Source organism: Brachyistius frenatus, unplaced genomic scaffold, assembly GCF_029030835.1.
Source record: "Brachyistius frenatus isolate BFR_SWC_R1_liver_20210118 unplaced genomic scaffold, ASM2903083v1 Contig_80, whole genome shotgun sequence".
Lineage (NCBI taxonomy): Eukaryota > Metazoa > Chordata > Actinopteri > Embiotocidae > Brachyistius > Brachyistius frenatus.
In genome coordinates, this window is record NW_027210679.1 from 1,760,001 (window position 1) to 1,779,966 (window position 19,966).

The 19,966-nt window shown below is 49.5% G+C and overlaps 1 protein-coding gene across 2 annotated transcripts in view; it reads right to left on the bottom strand.

Moving 5' to 3' along the window:
• The window catches only part of syt3 (synaptotagmin III), a 28,082-nt gene extending 12,569 nt beyond the window's left edge, over positions 1 to 15,513 (bottom strand). Inside the window, exons 1-7 of one of the 2 annotated variants that reach the window (XM_069709005.1) lie at positions 15,147 to 15,513; positions 14,514 to 14,628; positions 9,711 to 10,082; positions 7,906 to 8,422; positions 3,019 to 3,414; positions 1,555 to 1,663; positions 814 to 990 (exon numbers count right to left, since the gene is read on the bottom strand). In XM_069709005.1, coding sequence (XP_069565106.1) covers positions 814 to 990; positions 1,555 to 1,663; positions 3,019 to 3,414; positions 7,906 to 8,053 — 830 coding nt within the window. In that variant the 5' untranslated portion in view covers positions 8,054 to 8,422; positions 9,711 to 10,082; positions 14,514 to 14,628; positions 15,147 to 15,513. The remainder of the gene's footprint in view (positions 1 to 813; positions 991 to 1,554; positions 1,664 to 3,018; positions 3,415 to 7,905; positions 8,423 to 9,710; positions 10,083 to 14,513; positions 14,629 to 15,146) is intronic. The other variant, XM_069709004.1, reaches the window with a different exon arrangement.
• Between the last annotated feature and the right edge of the window lie 4,453 nt (positions 15,514 to 19,966).

Genomic DNA, 19,966 nt, shown 5'->3' on the forward strand with positions numbered 1-19,966 from the left:
CTTTCTTGTTCTGCGCCATAAAAGAAATTCAGCAAACCAGCACCCTCCCACCGACGTGGCGTTTGAAGAACTTGACAACCCGCCGCTACGATCAAAGTGTACCGCAAAAAAAAAAAAAAAAAACAACCATCAACATTCACCAGAGACGAGCTAAACTACAACGTGGTACCTTCTGGACCGGATCCATCAAACGATGTTGCTGCGCTTTAAATTCAACACACGACGCGCCGCCTCGGACGGAGCGATCGTTCACTCGTTCCCCGAGCCGACCTTTTCGCCTCCCGAGAGCTACTAAAGTGTCCGAGAGCTCCTCGTGCAAAGTAATACAAAATTTAAAAAAAAAAAAAATTCACATAGCCGAGCTCCACCCAAAACCAGCCGAATCAGCGTCTTCTAGGTGAACCGCAGCAAATCGATGCTCAACGCGCGCACACACACACACACACACACACACACACACACACACACACACACACACACACACACACACACAGTTTGGATCATGACAGCTTCAATTCAACAGCGCGCATTTTCTTTATGTTTTTAATTAAGGGAATAAAGCTTCCCAGCTCCGGCACCGTGTGGCGGTCCGGCTGAAAATATTACACTCGTGTGATTTACCTCATTTAACGGGCGCCTGTTTCTTTCCGGCTCAGCGTGAGAGTCCCTGCTGGGTTTATGTCCTCTGATCGCTGCGTGTCCGACGCCTTCCCCGTTTACAGTTCGACTTCACCACCCTAAATGATTTATTCATGCCACGACTCTCCACCTTTTACGTAAGAGGACGCCGGCGGAGTGAACCCGCTGACTTACTTGAAGGCGTAGCGCAGGAGGAAGCTGATCTTGCCGCAGTTGTCGCCCGCTTTGCCTTCGCCCTGGTCGCCCTTGGGCCTGTAGAGCTCCGGTTTGATCTGCCCGATGCTGGTTACCTGCTCCTTCTCCTCGCCGTGGAAATCGGGGCTGGAGAGCTGGTGAGTCATGGGCTTGGGCCTGAACAGACACGTAGGAGCTCAGAGGGTGAATAATAAGCGGAGAGCGCCGAGCGGAAAGAAGTGTGTACGACAGACTGTCCGGAAAAAAAAACCAACGTGTGATTCAGCAGATTAATCAGAGCTGCGGCGGCAGGTGAACCGTCGGATGTGGAGTTCACTAACACTTTTTCACGTGCCTCAGATTTCCCACACCTTTTTTTTGTTGTTGTTGTTTTTTGTTTTTTTTCACACACGCATGCATTATAGTAAGTGTTATTACATCGAGGCTCGTGGAGCGACGGTGGTCCACGGCTGGAAAAATCTGCAAATATCTGACTTATATATAAAACCAGTACAGAAAGGTTCAAAACTAAATCCGAGAAGCTTTGCTTCGACCGCACGAAGGTTCGTTAACAGAGAGCGAGATCAAAGTCCGACTGATGTGATTTTCATCACTGCGTCCTCTCACCATCGACACGTTTTTCTTAATTGACTCGACTTTTAATGACAAGCGGTAGGAGGTTAAGGGTCACTCCTGCTTTTATTCGTGACCGCACCTCTGAAACACTCGGCGGGTACTGACCGTGGGGTGACCTGCTGCTGGGAGTGAGCGTTGGGCAGGTCTTTTGGGGGATGGGCGCCGCCCTCTGTGTTGGGGACATCCGGAGACGTCTGACTCAGCTTCAGAGTTCCTACCAAAAAATAAATAAAAAATGAAAAGAGTCAAAGCCGTCGTCGGTGACTCGCGCGCTTCTTCTGTTTGCCGTGTCGGTCGTTAACGGAGGAACGCGGTTTCTTTCTCGGCATCGTTGATCTCATCGATCGCATTGCTTTGATTTAACAGGCAGCGATTGTGAGCGGACATGTTTACAGCAGCGCAAAACATGAGCATGGGCATAAAAAAAAAAAAAAAAAAAGCACACAGAGATGTGAATCCGGCCGCGGCGCCGGCTGCCAGCAAACACTGGACTGTGAGCGAAGATAAACAACCGGCACCGGCGTCGACAGCCGGAGTAAATACAGAACCAGGACGGTGTCGCATGTCTCCATGACGACGCTTCCAATTGTAGCTTTTCTTCATCTATTTGCTGCTTAGTACCGTTGGGCTCAGCTGATTGGCCAATATCTTAAAGTGACATTAATGAATATCTTTGTGTATTTATGTTGCGTTATGTTTGTTGATGAATTGTTTAGTAAGTAAAACGTCAGAAAATAGGGAAAGTTGTCGGTGAATAGAAGTGATTTTTTTTTTTTTTTTTCTCTCTAGAGCTCGAGATGATGTCATTCAAACTGTTGGACAACTTCAAGTATTAAATTTACAAGAATGTCAGACAAAGAGAAGCTTCCACTTCCGTCATTTGAGATGAAAGAACCATCAGATTTTTCTCCGTTTGTGCTTGAAAACAATTGATTATCAATATAATGACTAACTAATTGTAATGGCTCTAATTTGTGTACGAATTCTTTTTGATGTTTGAGGGTTGAATCAAAATGACTCATTGCTTTGGTTTCACTTTCACTGTTTGGGTCATTTTGTTTTTCTGCAAACATGCGCTGATAAAACCGTAGCCGCTGCCATTTTCCTCAGCGTGCGTTTGCAGAGACCAAAACAAAGCTCAACGACAACAGACCGGAGGTCATCTCATCAGGTGGCCAGAAAAACACGTGGCTTCAAACGTGTTGCGGTCGTGAACACGTAGCCCGCAAGAACCGCCGAGTCGTGCAGCTCGAAGGAACAAACGAACGAGAAAGCAGCTAATATTTGTTGTGACTGAAACTTCAGCTGAACTCGTCTCCAAATGTTTCCCTTACATAAGAGTCTTAAGTAATATTCCTCCAATGTAGCATCATTTATATGGACAATAATGGCCAGCATTCATCATGCCGGAGCAGCAGACCAATTATTTTTACACTACGTAGGTAGATGTATTGGGTTCGGTTCTCTGCGAGTCTATTAAAACCAGAACTTATTGACGGCGGTGTTGTATTACTCTTCCAGTCAGATTTGAGGTTAAGAGTGTCTAATGTCTCTCTCTCTCTCTCTCACCAGCGTTGTTGGGGTAGGAGTCCATGTCCAGGTAGGACGGCTCCTGGGTCTCCTGCGGGCCCCCGACCACCCCTCCGACCTCGCCCCTCTCCAGCCCCACCAGGTCAGAGAAATGGGGGTGGTGCTGGCCCTGCTGGCCCAGTGACGGGTAGAGCGAGGACGAGGAGTGGCCCTCCTTCCTCTGCAGCAGCGGCGGCAAGAGCGACGACCCGCCGGCGCCTCCGAGGTTCCCGACTCCGGCGCTCCCGGGGAGCAGCCCCGACGTCAGGCTCAGGCCTCCGCCCTCCTTGTCCCGCCATGGCAGCCAGCAGAGCTTCCAGGAGACGAAGAGGGAGACGGAGAGGAGGACGATGCCGCAGAACGTCACGATGACCGACAGCAGGCTGACGGAGATCTCTGCAACCGGAGGGGAGGAAAGAAGAAGGTGAGGAGACGGAAAAAAAAAGCAAATGCAATAAACACAAAGGGAGTCTGGACTTCAAAGTAGTTTAAAGAGAATAATTTTTTTGGGGGGGAGGGCAGTTCTGTTTGTCACCACGCTAACATCTGCCAATCAATACTAAACCAAGCGGCAACCCGCGGCAACGTCACCACGTCGGTTTGTGAACGTTATGAAGGCTCCAGTTCAGATTCTGTCCGTCGCCATTTTTGCTCGTTTGGAGCGGTTTGGAGCAGGAAGTGACCATATTTGGAGCTGGGGGGGGGGGGGGCAGCGGTGGATCTGAATGATCTGATTGGAAACTGGACGATACTACATCCCGCCCACCGATAGCTGTAACCTGACTGCACCACAGGCCTGTCAATCAAACAGACACACCCCCAAAAACAGGTCTTCTTGAAGCTTATTTTCTAATGAATGAGGGATTATTTTCAGATGGACCTCCAGAAAACTAATAAGAAGGAGCGACTTTAGCTAACAACACCGAGATAACTGGTGGACACATTTTATTGACCGAGTTCTAGTGGCACTCGGCGGTATTGCAGCTTAAGACACTTCTGCATTGGCCTCATTTTTCAGACCCGGAAGCTACGAACACTTGTGAATGTACCAAACACAAGCCACAGCTGAGGCTTAAGGGGAAAACTTTTTGGGCAATCAGTCAGAAACCAAAATACTGGAACAAATAAAAAGCCAGGGCAAAAATCTGAAGATCTCCAAAATTCAATTCCTCCTGAAGGGCGTATGAATGTGTGTACAAAATGTCACATCAATGTTTCCAATAGCTGTTTAGGCAAAAACAAAAAAGGCAGCGGGGTTCATCGTCCGAGAACCACCGACATTTGTACCAGCCGGTCCAAAGTGGTGAGATGATCGACCCACGATGAAATCATAGTTGTTTGAAGCCACCAGCCTGAACAAAAACAACCACCTCATCAGTATGTGTCTGGTATTTACACATTGACACATCCCACATATGCCCAACAAATCAACTGCAAAACCACTGCATGATCCATACACCCCCTTCACACACACACACACACACACACACACACACACACACACACACACACACACACACACACACACACACACACACACACACACACACACACACACACACACACACCGTCAGCAGCAACATCACGACAATATCTACACATCACACATCATGGAGGAGGAGAGGGAAACCTGCTGTAGGCGTAAATTGCAATATGCAGCCATCCCCTGAAGCGCATGTATCCCGCATTTGAATCTCGAGCTTGAAATGGGGGCAAACGCTGGCAGAGCGGATGTTTTTGAGTAGAGGAGAGAGGAGGCGAGGCGGAGGAGGGAGAGGAGGGGGAAACAATTAACAACAAACAAAAAAACAACAAACAAAAGAAGCAGCTACAGTTTATGTCTTTCTGCAATGTCATCCCGCATTTCCTCACGGTCATGAGCTTTTTAATCTGTGACGGCTCAAGGATTGCGTCTGAGGAGTGAAGGTGGTGGTGGTGATGTGGAGGGGGGCGGGGAGAGGGGTGCGTGGGGGTGAGTATGCGGGTGTTGGGGGGGTAGGGGAGGGTGGAGTATGACTCATCCGAATGAGAAAGTGTTCAGACTGAAAGGCAAAAAAAAAAAAGCGCAGTTTCAGCACCAGACTGCCGGACAGCTCCGGCCTCAGTCAAAGAGAGCACGGATGAAAGGAGGGCCGACCTGAGCTCGGGCTCAGGAACCTCCGTCGTCCCGGTCCTGGTTCAGACACGTCTGCACGTGTCGGAGCCGCTAATTCTTGTGTTCATGTTAAATTCATAAATTTGTAAGCACCTTATAAATATCCTATGAATATTTATTAATAAATAGACTAAATATACAATGAATATTTATTATTATCCTGGACCATTTGAAGTGTCCTTATAAATAGCATCTTCTGGTCTGGTGACAATAAAAGCCCAATAAGGGCCCACGATGAACTACAGGTCCCCGAACATGAATATTCACGAGTTGTAAGTAGACCAACAAGACTCATTACGGCACTTGAGTGCTGATTTCGTGGCTCTTCTCCGACGTGCGACATCGAAATGCAATAAAAAAAATTAAAAAAAATCGTTTTGCCTTTTTGGCTTCTTTTGGCTCCGCCCAGACTGAGAGTCCTTCCTGTCTGCAGGCAGGACAGTCATCAATGTTTTCCCAAACCCCAACAAAGCCTCCCTTTTTTCTTCAACCCTTTTTTTCCCTTAATTTGCTTAATTTCCCAGCGTCTTTATGGGCATGACAAAAGGCATAAGCGCTGTTAAATCACACAAAAAAGGAACCAAATTTCATCTGTCACAGGCCTGACAACGAGACTGAGAGCGAACGAGTGAAAACAAGACAACGGCAGCCAATCCTCCACCCCTGGGCAACGTCTCCTGGAGCTCAGTTCTCCTTTCTGTCTCCGCCCGCCCTCTCTTCCCTCTCTCCTCTTTATAATCCCCTCAAACACCTCTCGTTCACTGCTGTCATTTCTGTTCCCATGCTGTCTTCCTCGGCACGCTCTCCTCAGTCGGCTGTCTCTTTGTTACCCCCCCACCCCCACCCCCACCCCCCCACCGTCTTTGCTCTGCCTCTCCCTTCCTCGTTCCCTTTGGTGAATTATTCATCAGCCTGTGTATGTCATTAATCAGCACTTGTTCAAAAGATATGATGGGGGAGGTGGAAGGGGGGAGGGCGTGAAGGTGTGTGTACGGTGGTGGGGGGGTGGTGGCATCGATCTGTCATGTTGGAGAACAAGTTGGGGTGGGAATTGAGCAACAAGGGATGAAGAGAAAGCGTGATGACGGCGATCAGGAGACAGAAAGGGGCAAAGTAATGGAGGGAAAAGGAGGGCAGAGGAAGGTAGAAAAACAGCGAGAGAAAAAAGAAAAAGCAACAGTAGTGATGAAAAAGAGGGAAAGAAATTGTTTAAAAAAAACACGCAGAGGGAGAGGCCTGAAAACAGATCGGTGCACATGTTGAAACAGACATAAGCTGACTGGGTCTATTCCCCCCCCCTTTTTTTATTATTATTATTATCTCCGATGAGGAAGAGGAGGAGGAGGAGGGTTGACGAAGTCGATACAACAACTATGCTGTTGAAGAGTATAGACCCCCCCCCCCCCAAAAAAAAAAAGGCAACGATAGCGAGAGAGAGAGAGACAAAAACCGAGATGGAGGAAAAACAGGCTGACAATGATTTAGAGCCAAACCTAAAGGGGGGCGGAGTTTAACGGAGGAGAAAGGTTAATGTATTGATCGGGTGGTGGGGTGGGGGGGGGGGGGTGCGCGGTTGGCAGATCAGGTTGAGTTGATAAAGACACTGTTGCTATCAAAGGTGCGTCGGGGAGGGGGGGGGGCAAACCACTTCCCCTCGTCTCGATCGTCGCGAGGCCTCCGACCGCTGCCAAACATCCGTCGCTAATCCGCCAAGCACGAGCAGCGAGTCGGCGGGTGGGTGGGCGGGAGGGGGGGGGAGGGAGGGAGGGAGGGAGGGAGGGTGGGAGGCCCTCTGAAGTGCGTGGCGGAGAGTGAGACCGAGACTCCCTGTCAATCAGGCGACTGATGCAAGCCCGCCGGGAGTCGCAACATCGCTCCACATCAAACGCATCTCCGCCGCTCTACACAAGCCGTTCGCCTGACAGCTTTCGGCGGTCGCGGTGCCCTCGGCGGGGGGATCGGAGACTTCCATCAGCAAACGGCGAAGGGAAAAAAAGAAAATCACAGCTGGTGTAAGAGACGGGGGCCAACGCGTGACATTTCCTTCAACCGAGCCATCCAAATCTCCGCAGGCAACACGCGGCCAATCCAGGCTAATCTACACTGAGCCACCGATCCAACGCTAATCTGCATAACGGCGCACTGCACAACCAAAGTTGCCTCGATGAGGAGACGACACTCGGTGCCGACTCCTCAGCGGAGCGGCGTCGACCGACTCAGCTCAGTCCACGTAAATACATACATACGCATATTGCGCGCGCCGTGTATCGATTTTCGTAATCCAGCTCCGAGATAACGATCGGCGAATTCTCCCGAGAGGGGTGAAGTAAACGGGACGAAACGGTACCGAAAGCCATTTGGGTTTTTTACGAGCGCATGAATATTTCATGCGTCGTTGTCCCGAGTCCTTCTCCGACGGCGGCAGCTCTTCCTTCGCGCTTATCCCGTCGGAGAGCGCGTCGGCGAGGCCGAACGCTCCCTCTGATGTTCCCGAACTCCTTCAGCGGGAGACTAAAAACCGTCAACGAAGCACTTTGTACACAAAGACGTCTCAAGTTTTTCGTACCAAACGTTCCCTCTCGGCCCCCCGGCCCGATAAGGTGTCGGCTAAGTTCCCGTTTTCCTCCCTCAATGAATACTTTACGTTGAAAATCAAAGCTAGTTGTTTTCATGTTTGGGAGGGGGGTTTGAATTCCGTCGCCACGACAACGACCCGTCCGTGTGTCACTGACCTGGGTCCACCGGGCTGTTGCCCCTCAGCAGGTAGCTGAACTCCTGGCAGCGCTTGCTCTGGCTGTAACCCCGCGGCGAGTTGAAGCACAGCTCCTCCACCAGCACCAGCGCCTTCTTACACAGGTCTTCATCCCAGTCCCCCGACATCCTCCAATCCGCATCGCACTCCCCACCAGCAGTTCAGCCAATGACAGCGCAGCCCTCGCCGCCCTCACCTATCGGACGGCGGCGCTCGGGGGTGGGGGGGCGGGGCGGAGGGTCGGCCCGTCCGCCGTTTGCGAGGTCGGAACCGCGGGGGGGGCGGTGGGGGAGGGCGAGGGCGGAGGAAGCTGCTGGGAGGTGGGCGGTGGTGGTGGTGGTGGGAGGGAGGGAGGGAGGGAAGGAGGGAGGGAGAGAGGGAGGGAGGGAGGGAAGGGGGGGGCGGAGCGGCGACGGAGGAGGAGCGCGAGGGGCTCCGCTGGGCGTCTTCGGCCCGGATCACAGAGGCCACGCCGACATGGCCGAGCGACCGCCTCCCTGGAAACAGAAGAGAGGAGAGAAAGTTGGCAGCGCGAGGACGCGAAAGAAGACAAATCAAGTTCCTGGCAGATTGGTCACCTTCGCCATTAAGGGAGCGCGCCGCTGGCAGAAGCATCCGCGGCGTCCCTGATAGATGGTCGACGGCGGTGTTACGTAATGTTGCTTCAGCAGAACAGAGCGCTACGGAGAGCCGCGGCATCGGCGGCCAAAAACTGAATTTGTCCCGACGGGCAGAAATCCACCGACCGCTTATCTCGTTCCCCGGGTCGCGCCGACGAGCCTCCGGCCGCGACCACGGCAACCAAACGAACGCTAATTTCCACCATTTTATTTATTTATTTATTTATTTTTTTACACATTAGACGGAAAACGCTTTCTCCTTAAAAAAAGAAAACGAGTGAAAATAAGGAGGTGTGCGGATCATCTGGGATGTTCCTCCGGGGCGGCGCCCACCGCTGTTGCATTTTTCAAACGCTCGGAGAATCGCAAATGAATTTCTCCGCTGTTATGAAAAGGAGGGTGTTGGCGGCGGGAAGAAGGCTCTCGGGCAAAACGGAGGCGCCATACGGTCTCGCGCGCGGCCGCCAGCGTCCCGACGAGTCAACGAGCCTTAAATCGCTCGTTAAGGTGCGAATAAAGTATTTAGAACAGAGATGAATAAAAAATTTAATTTTTTGTTTTTAAAAAAAGCGGCTTCATGGCGCCGCGGATCGTTTTGGTTCAGCCATAAAACAAAACAAACATCAAAACAAAAATCCTTTCGCGTTGCATCTGATAGCAAGTTTGAACGCCCCCCCCCCCCCCACCCTCCCATCCCTCTTCCCACCCCCGACCGGAACCACGTGTTTTGTTTTTTTTGGTAGGTCCAAAACGCGCTTGGACTGACGTGAGTTATTTGGTGCCATGACCAGGTCGGATCGTACCAAGTCAACATTTTACGTCTTAAATTCTGACTAAAACCTTTTTGTTGTTGTTGTTGTTTTAACTGTAATTACAGAGTCATTTGGATAATTAGGAGTTCTCTTGTGTAAATAAATCTCCAAGAGACGAAATATGTTCAAGTTAGAGAGCCAGACTGGATTCTCGTCTTCATAGTTAGTTGTGTTTTTCCTTCTGTAATTCTGTCGATAAAATCCACAAACACCGGGGTCAAATAAACACATCAGCCACCGTTCGATTTATGCTTTAGATTCCATCGTTCTGCAGGACAAATCCAAATGAAAGCATTTGGTTCTCTTTGATATTGTCGTGAAGCTCCGGGGGTTTCGTGTGTGTTTGTTTTTACCTTTATTGAAATCAACTGCGGAGGTCCGGGCCCATGTTGAATCTGCAAGCCGGAGTGGAGACACTCTGCACATAAAAAGTTTCTTTACAAATTGATTTGGCAGAGGAACGGCGAGTTATGCCTGCAGCGCATGCATAACCTTTTCGCTTGTTATTTTTCTAATGTTTCCGAGATCACTAACGGGAGCCTGCAAAGAGTCGCTGGTGGTGGTGTTGTTGTTGTTGTTGTTGTTGTTGTTGTTGTTGTTGTTGTTGTTGTCTTCACCGCGAGCTGGAAACCGAGTGAAGCTCTTAGTCGTCTGCGTCCCCGGTTCTCCGCGGCGCACCGGCGTGGATTTCGAAGCCACTGTCAAAAGAGTCTTTCTGAAAGCACCTGAAGAAAAGAAAAAAAAAACATGAAAAGAATCAATCAATCAATGGAGGACGGGAACAGCAGAGGACGAACAGAAACCGAAACCCGACGTCAATGTTCAGAGGAAAATGTAAATAAATAAAAATTTTTTAAAAACCAACAACTTGAAAATGTCAGTTTGAGATATAATTAGAAGCATTAAGTCTGTTATGTTCGCGCCGCCTCGTCCTTTCATCCGAGAGAGAGAGAGAGAGAGAGAAACGGCCTTCTCGGAGCACGTTGTCTTTATTTTCTGATCTCATTCTGTCAAAAATAAAATTTAAAAAAAAAAAACAGGTCAATGCCCAAACTCGAGTTTCTCACAGTCTGCGAGCCTCCGGGGACTCAAGACTCAAGACAACGTACGCGAGTGCTAATAATACAAGGGGGAAGAAAACAAAAACAAAAAAAAAACATTTCTCCCCCCCTCCTCCGGGAAAAATAAATCACGGGCAGAACAATGTTCCTGGCGAGGAGGCCCGGCTCCGCTTGCTCCACCGAGACGTTTTGTCCTCGGCCCTATTTCTCAGGCCGGGTGCCTCGTCGGACAAGACGAAGGACTATTGATCACTTGATGTATGTTGTTCTGTGAAATGTCAGCGTCAGTCTTTTGTGCGCTTGAGTGGCACCTCCCTAGCAAAGTGCTCCTTACGTGTCCATATGTCTCTCCCGGCCCGTCAATCAATCAGCGCATTAGGCAAAGACATATTTCACTCGGAACGAGATCCAAAACAAGAAAGGGAAAAAAAAAAAAACGCTTCCTTTGGTTTTTCTGTCTCCGCTTGAAGAGACGCGCGCACACACACACACACACACACACACACACACACACACACACACACACACACACACACACACACACACACACACATTATGTGTCACATTAGGATAGTCTTGTCAGTATTCCTGCACCAACCCCCTCCCACCCTTTTCTATCTCCCCCATTAAGATAGCAAATCTGTCTGAGTGACTTTAAAACCCTGGGATATCTCAATCTGAGGAACGGCTGTCTGGCACAGAACCGGCCCGCCTCAAATGCCAGTGAGAGCATGAAAAGAGGGGGAGAGGCAACAACCCCCCCCCCCAAAAAAAAAAAAAAAAAAAAAAAGAATAAGAGAAAGAAAGAAATGGAAGAGACGGACAGACAGAACGATTGTGCAGGGAGAGACAGAGGAAAGAGGGAGGTAGGGGGAGGGGGGAGGGGTACGAGATGCTGACATAAAATTGGAGGCGAGACAGATAAAGAGGGAGGAAAAAGAAATTGGAGCAAAGAAGGGCAGAGAGAGAAAACACACAGGAGGCTGGCGGCGAGGGTGACACAGCAACAATGGTAGTCAAGGTTTTTTGGGGGTTTTGGGGAGGGGGGGAGGAGGGGGGGTTAGGGGGATGCAATTCACTACAAGACAAACATTTCCAGAGGCCGGTTATTCACTGATAAATACGGTAATGAACGATCACCGGGGCCCAGAAACGCCCCGACCGGAGAGGTCACCCCCCGTCCCGTCCCGTCCCGTCCCCCGTCCCGTCCCCCCGACCGGAGAGGTCACCCGCCCCCCGCCCCCCGACCGGAGAGGTCACCGCCTCGTCAAGCGGGACGGAGAATCAGCGGCTTCCAATCGCATCACGCGGAGGGCCAGATGGGAACCGGAGGAGATCGGTGGCCGGCCGATCGTGGCGGAGGACGAGCCAATTTAGATCACGAGTTCATCTGGCCGGAAAATCCCGCAACCAAAAAAATAAAAAATACGAGGACCGGGAAGACGTCAGCAGCTTCTCGTGGCTACGTAAACCCCCGAATTCGAGGGCATAGCAGTGAGGAAGAAGCTGCAAGTTCAAACCCTACGCAAGGTGTCCTTGAGCAGGATATGGAGCCCCCCCCCCCCTCTATCCCCCCCCACACACAAACACACGCACACTTAGGATAAGAGCATCAGCTAAATGACTCATTTTCAGAGGCTCAGTCCAGCCGTTACATCCCCAATCTAGTTTATAGGTGATAAAGCAGATGAGGCATGTATGTTTGTATCCCCTTTTAATGAAGGGATCATTTGTGTGTTTGCACAGGAAGTAACCGCCTCCCTCCCTCCCCCCTCCCCCCCCCCGCCTCCCCCATGTATCCAGACACTCCGGTGCAAATTAGTGCGAGGGAGCTCATCCAAAGAAATGTGAGTAAGTCCTGTTTTCTTATGACTGATAAATATTTATCCAATATTGAACGCTCTCACTTTCTCTTTTGCTTTTTTTTTTTTTTGGAAGTAGTTGGACTGGATTTGGGTTGTGTTTTTTTTTAAATTTTATTTTATTTGGGGGGTGGGGGGGACGCAGCACTACCAGTAGTTTCGCTCAGAAACAAAATTCCACCGACAAACAAAACACCCCCAAAAATTCCTGGTGCATGTTGAATATGAATTTGATAAAGCCTCAGGAGGGGAGGGGGAGAGGTAGGGGGGGGTGGGGGGTTTCAGCAACAAGGATCACGGTTAGAGAGCGCGACTGAAGTCTGAAATCTGTGTGTGGAATCTGTCTCCAAGGGAAGGAATCACACACCTCGGATGGGTTTCGGGGGAATTACAGCGATAAGCCATTTGAAACGCTGCCGTCTGTCTCAGGTGCTTCCCCACAACACCCCCCTCCCCACCCCCCCACCACCCCGTATCATCCTTTTGGCATTTTCTGTTTGGTGTTTGTTTTTTTTCCCAGTCAAATTACATATCCGCTTTTTGAAGTCACGTGTGAGGCCGCTGCCGCTTCACCTCTCGAATTCAACTTTAGCTCCGGCTGGAACATCGAGGAAGGTCCAACATAATGGGGAACTATTTTTATAAGGTGGGGGTAGGAGGTGTGTGGGGGAGAGGGGGGCACCTTCATAACTGCAAAAAACCCTGAGAACAGTCAGAGCTTTTCTTTTTCTTTTTTTTGGTGTGTGAGAACATAATGCTCCTGTAGACAAAGGAGACTAATCCATCGGATATACCTAATACGATGTTTCATTCAACCTGCCTTTGAAGTCCTCCTGTCCGCCGCCACGCTCCTCCATTCGTTTTCATCCGGACCTGGAAGTCATCTTGAATTGAACCTCTCATTTTAAATTTTTTTTTTTTTTTGGGCCCCGAATGCTTTTGTTGCCGTATTTTGTGTTTTGTTTTTAAAAGCTTTTAAATTTGCTGAAGTGTTTAAAAGCGAATTTCACGGCCTCCCGTGTCGCTATTTCCCTTTTTTGTGTGTGTGTGTGTGTTTAAAGGCAAATAGCGACTCGGCCCCCGTTGACCTCGTCCCCTCTCCGCTCCAGACTCTTTCGAAGCCGTCCGGGTCGTTCCCGCGCGCCACCTCCGACGGACGCGCTCGTGTACGCGCCTCGGATTCGCTCGCCACGATCCCTGACTCACAGAGGTCGCGACCTCTCTCCACCCGCGCCGGCACATCCACCCTTTTTCTTTCTTTTTTTTTTGTTCTTTTTTTTTGTTGTCTTGCATCGCTTCCTTTCGAGGCCAACGGCGACGTCTGCCCGAGACGGTGTGCTATCATCGCTCCTCTGCTCACTCGGCCGTGGCGGATTGATGCGCGGGGGGAGGAGGGGGGAGAGGGGGCTGGGGGGGTAAACAGATAGGCCTATTACAACACATCTTTTTTGGTTACTCCAGTGGAGCGGTGCTGTGTTTCGCCGGGGCTGTATGAGGCCAAGATTGAGCATGGGGGGATATTAATGTCTATTGACTAGACGTAATAGCTTTGCTGCGCCTCAGCCTCGAGGTTGTTCCAATTTAGCCCGTCCTTTAATAGCTCCCGGACCCCCCTCTCGGCAAATAAATAACAGGAGGTGGGTGAGATGGAGCATTAATATCTGCTCCGGACCGTATATATCTCTAGAAACACGCAATCAAACATCCCTTCACATCCACGACGACACGGCCTCCTTTCTTTTCTTTTTTTTTCTTTTTTTATCTCCTCCTATTTCTATCCCACGTTCACACATATCAAAGGTTTTTTTTTTCCGTCGAGGCCTTTCGCAGCTCCGCAGGCCGTTTGGAGCTGCAGAGTGTCCGAATTATCTGTAACACACGGGACAGGAAGCAGGAGAGCGACTGGCCGAAAGCCCAGGAACCCGGGGATACTGGTGCTGCTCTTCCTGTCTCTCGTGCACGGCCAGTGGAGCTGCAGAGCGGGACCTATTTACGCACACACACACACACACACACACACACACACACACACACACACACACACACACACACACACACACACACACACACACACACAGACAACGGCCCCCCTCACTTCATTTTTCACCTATCGGAGTCGGTGAGTCAGTGTGTGTCTCAGTGTTTTTTGTTTTTTTTGACCATTTCCATTTCTCTGTGGTGCCTTTGATGGTGACGGTGATGGTGATGGTGATGGTGAGGATGAGGGACTTACGCACGTCTTACGCACGTCAACCTGTCTTCTGTGTTTTTTTTTGTTGTTTTTTTTTTGTTTTTTTGCGTGCTCGTGCGCGCGCCCCCCCCCACTGTCTGTCTGTTCGTCTTTACATCTAATAACGTTCGCGCGCGGGAGGAAGGAGAAGGATGAGGAGGAGGAGGAGGGTGGTGGATGATGGTGGGGAGGGGGGAGGTGAGAGAAGAGAAAGAAAAAAAAAAGTTCAATCCCTGTCATCAGTGAGGATAGCTGCCATTAATACACTTGTGATACAGACACGAGCCCCGTTCTCTGCTGCTAACAGCCTCCACACACACACACACACACACACACACACACACACACACACCGAGCAGCAGAATGCAACACACACTTTGCAGCCGGGCGTTGATGCACGAATAATATACATTAAATATTTATGGAAAACAGACACATGCTGCTAGATTTAGGGCATATTCAGCAGAGCCCGGTGCAGGGAAAGGAGGTGGAGGGGGGGGGGGGGGGTGGCAGCATCAAAAGGATGCGAACGAGGCTCCCATCGCAGATCTCACAGCCGAAATGCATGCTGGCTACAGGAGCCACACAAAAAAAGAAAAAGAAAAAAAAAAAAAAAGAAGAAGGGAAACAGCTTACCTTTCTGGCGCCGCAGAAATCCTCACCGTCCTCCTCTGTCTCTCCTTCTCTGACTAATTTCCGATTTTACGAGCTTCTCCGCTGTTTTGAGTCAGATGCGACGCTTGTAAAGGGGCATTCCGCCCCTCTCTGGCTCTGTCCACCCCCTCCCCTCTCTCCTCTTCTTCCTCTTCTTCCTCCTCTCCGAGACGCACCGACCGAGATGAGCCAACCGGGATCCGGCAGCTCGAGAGGGAAGAAATGAACAATATGATGTGTCTCCACTCCCGTTTCCTGTGTTCTTCTCTTATATTTCCCCTCCTTGTGTTTTTTCCTCCTCTCTGTTTCACTATCCCCTCCCTCCCTCTCTCTCTCGCTCTCTCTCTCTCTCTCTCTCTCTCTCTCTCTCTTTGCTCGCGCGCTCCCTTTCCTTTTTTTTTTTTTTTTTTATCCTCCCTGTGCTCTGAATACTAATACTCTGTCTCTCCTCTCTCTCTCTGCCAGTGCTAAAGACATACTGATGTATGTGGGGCGTGCAGAGGGGATGGAGAGAGAGAGAGTGTGTAGCAGAGATGGAGGTGGGGGTCCTGAGATTGTGTGTGTGTGTGTGTGTGTGTGGGTGGAAGGGGAGGGGGGGGGGGGTTAATGGCCTCCCTGAACCTGCAGGGTGCATGGGTGGGTTTCGAAAAGGGGACCCAGGATCTTGTTTGGGCTCATTAGAGAGCAGTGATTAGACACTCCTGCAGGTCCCCCGCCTCCCCCGCGCCCCCCACCCGGAGGTGGCAGCATCAGTGAGATGAGAGGAAGAGGAGGTTTTTTGGGGGAGGAGGGTGAGGGGGGGGGGTTGCTTGGATGTCAGGTGGTGGAGAGCAGAGATTGGACTGGAGGGTCAATGTTGTTTGGCTCCAAGTCAGCAACAACAAGAAAAAAGGGACACGGCTTCTTCGCCTGTTTGTGTGTGTGTGTGTGTGTGTGTGTGTGTGTGTGTGTGTGTGTGTGTGTGTGTGTGTGTGTGTGTGTGTGTGTGTGTGTGTGTGTGTGTGTGTGTGTGTGTGTGTTTGCACCATGGAAACCTCAGCCGAAGCGCACGCAGGCCATGATCTAGTTAGAAATGAGACATAGTTTTATTGGAGTCCTGATTGGATTATGATATTCCTGCAGGCCTCGTATAAAGCAGGGAGGAGGCGGTGGAGGGGGGGGGGGGGCACATAAAAATGCTTCTGTTTTATGGTGACATCACCAGCAAGGATCATGAGGGACTTTATACCGCACTCGGTTGGGGGGAGGGAGGGGTACGTTTAAATAGGCGTCGACATTTTAAAAAGCGCTCGTCTTTTAAAAGTGGCATCCCTCAGGGCGCCCTCGGGGGGGTCCTCGACTTCTTCCCAGAGGGGGGGAGTCGTCCGACGGGAAGAGGAACACGGAAGCGGCGGCAGAATGAAGAACCGAAGTCCACACCTCATCCGTCAGTGAAGATCTGATTACGTCCATCCAAATAATAATATCAGTAATAATAATACTAATAAATACCGGAAGACCTAATGAGGAAGTAACGCTCCGAGTTGTGGACACGTGTGAAGCGAGGTGAGCTCCTGGATTAACGTTATTTTCTTATCTCCCCGCTGCCGAAACGGGGCCATAACTTTAACAGTTATGTAAGGCAAGCCGTCCCCCCCCTGCCCATCAAGATGTTCGCTGCAAACGGGCCCGCTGCCACATGAAATTAACACAGTGAGCAGTCTGGGCCTTTCACTCTCCTTCTGCGTTTTTAACGTATGGCTGCAGATCATTTTGAAAACCCTTTCCCGTCGACGCAGCTATTTTTAGCCTGCCGGTCGTATTTACATCTGCACGTTCATTAAAAAAAAAAAAAAAAAAGAAAGAAATGTTCAGTCCAAAAAGTCCTCTTTCTGCGAGTTGTGCTGCCGAGACGGACCCGAGCACCTTCATATTTAAAGACAGCCGCACCGATGAATTAATCATTCTCCCGCAGCGCCCGAACAACACCTGACGGGCCTCCGTCAAACTTCGGAGAAATCAGGGACTGCGTTTCGGCTCAAAAACCCTGAACGTGAACTCAAACTGGTATTTATTCATTACCATGCTGATCACGGGGCTTCCGGTTGGTTTTTAGCTTGAGCGAATCCGAATTGGATCTTTTTTGTTACGTGAACGGAGAGCAAAGATCGAGACGAAACATTTTGAGAAACATTTTGAAATAATAATAAAACAAACAAAAAAGAAGAGTAATAGTCAGGGGATCTACATCAGAGATTTTATCACAGCGGCAAAACAATAAAATCATATCACTCCGTATATCGAATAAATTTACCTAAATAACATCTCTGCAGTCCCTTCGGTGTATTGATTTAATACACTGACTGCATAATGATATATTCTGAGCTCCATAACTAATAACTTGTCACTCTGACAGAAATAATAACAGTTGTCACATTTTCAGAGAGAAATAAAAAAATAAAAAAAAACGTTTTTTTAAAAAGGACTGGACTTCACATGAAGGACAGAAAGTGATATTAAATCGAATATTCTTCCTGCGTAGTTCAATGAATTAACAGCTCGTAAATTATATGTCAGCGTTTTCGCCGTTGTTCAGGAAACAGGGATGGTGGGGGGGGGGGGAGAAAAAGAGGATGGATGATAGAAAAATGGCCGTGTTTGGATCCCTGCAGCGGCCGATGATTGACTGATAAACGAGAGTAAACAGTGACCTCTGTTAACTGTCACAGCGGAACAGCGAGAGAGGCTGAGGCGCACAACAGAAGAAGACAGGAACGCATAATAGAGAGGGGGGGAGGAGGAGGAGGAGGAGGAGGAGGAAGAGGAGGAGGAGGAGAGGAGTAGTTTAAAAAAAAAAAAAAAAAAAAATGAGATCGACAGAATTGAAACTAAAAGCCGGGCAGCGCGTCAAACCAGAAATCTTCTGGAAAATCTCTCCCCATCCGCTTGTTTCACACGTCGCAGGGAACACGAGCACGTCGACACCTGACGCCGGAGAAAGTAGAGCAGAGAGGAAGATGCCGGAGGGCAGACGAGCCCCCCGCCGAGCAGAACGCTAAGAGCTCGAATTGAAAATACGTTGGGACATTCGTAACGTGGAAGAAGTTTATCAGCCCAAAAAGACGACAACAAAAAAGAGGCCGAACGAAGGCGTCCGCCGTCGAAGCCAAATATAAACGTCAGCGCAAAGAAGAAGCTGCGAATTTTTAAAACCACCTTTCACCACCAAACTCCAATCAGTTCATCCTCGAGTGCAGGCGGAGGTTTCTGCCAAAGTTGAAGACGTTGAAAGAAAATGAAAAGGATGCACTTCTTCTGCTTCTTCTTCTTCTACTTCTTCTTCTTCTTCTTGTTCTTGTTCTTGTTCTTGTTCTTGTTCTTGTTCTTGTTCCTCTTCTTCTTCTTGCACACTACAAAATGTGAACATCCTGGTATTTTTGGCATACTGCATTTCACATAGTAAATTGTACGCTAGTATTTGAATTGGAAAGCACGGAGGACATTTTGTTGCATTGAATACATATTATAGTTTTTTGGGTTGTTTTTTTTGTCTCGTGCTGACATTGCTTCTGATTTTCGAGAGGTGTCGTTCGCTGTGACGACAAACTGCATCTTTTATTGGTCCAAATGAAAGCAGACAAGCCGTGGCTAGACGTTTTCTCTATTGCAAAACGTGGAGAAGCTGCACGAGGAGTTTCCAGACGAGGTCGTTTTTTTTTTTTTTTTTTTGCAGCTCGAGTCGATACCTGTTGTTGATTTAAAAGGAGCCGTTTGTCGGATTTGTTGAAGGTTAAGACATCAAGACGAGCTCGTCCTTGAACCCAAGGTTGCTCAAATCATAATTCACATATATCACATGTGCTTGGGTGACATCAACCCAAAGGCCGCGTGGACTTTATTACCCCATTACACCATCGGCCGAACGGGGTCAGTGGACGCACCATGTCCTCCTGGAATTGTCTTTTTCCCTTTCAGACATCAGATCTCTACTTTTGAATTCGCTGTGATTTTCTTTCTACCGTTTCCTTCGTCTTCACCTTTGGCTGGTATGGATTTACCTCAAGATGCTCCACGTTGGAAACAGCTGCTACCCGGCATCACAACCAAACGTGAAATAATCACGCTTTGCACCATCTAGGCGTGAAAGTTACACGTTTTCCTGTTAGGTGGACAAAAACAAAAACCTACTGCATGCGCACAGGCATGCGATTTCCAGGCAAAATGGAACTTTTTTTCAGGGAAAAAGTAAAAACATGGTTGTGGGGCGCGGGGGGGGGGGGGGGTACGAAACCCCAAAAATACTCAACAAAAGCAATGTCACCTCCTGGATTCAAGCCCCGGTCTGTGCCGAACGCCACCATGTTACCCGCACTGCCTCCTAATGCTGCTGAGAAATGTCCTTTGTTGCCGCTGTCGCGGGACCTTGGTCACGTGACATTTACGTGTGTGTAACTTTCGCGCTTTCAAAACGTGTAACTTTCCCCCCCATTGACAGCCCAAAGCGTGGATATTTCACGTTTTGCTGTAGTGGGCCGACGTTTTTAATTTCACGTTTTGCTGCTGTGGACCGCCGTGTCTATTTCACGCTTTGCCGTGAGGCCGTGTTGACCACCAACAACAACCCAACACAGGTTAAGGTCTTCACACTCCAGCCGGTACAGACGAGGCCTCCTGTTGAAACCTTTGGGACAATCTTGCCGCGCTTCGGTCACTGAGCCAGTAAATCTCCTGTTTTCATCTCAGGAGCTGCTGATATGCTCCACTAAGGATTGAATAAGTTGTAGAGACTTGGCTGACTGAAACAATCCTTCCCCTCAACTAAG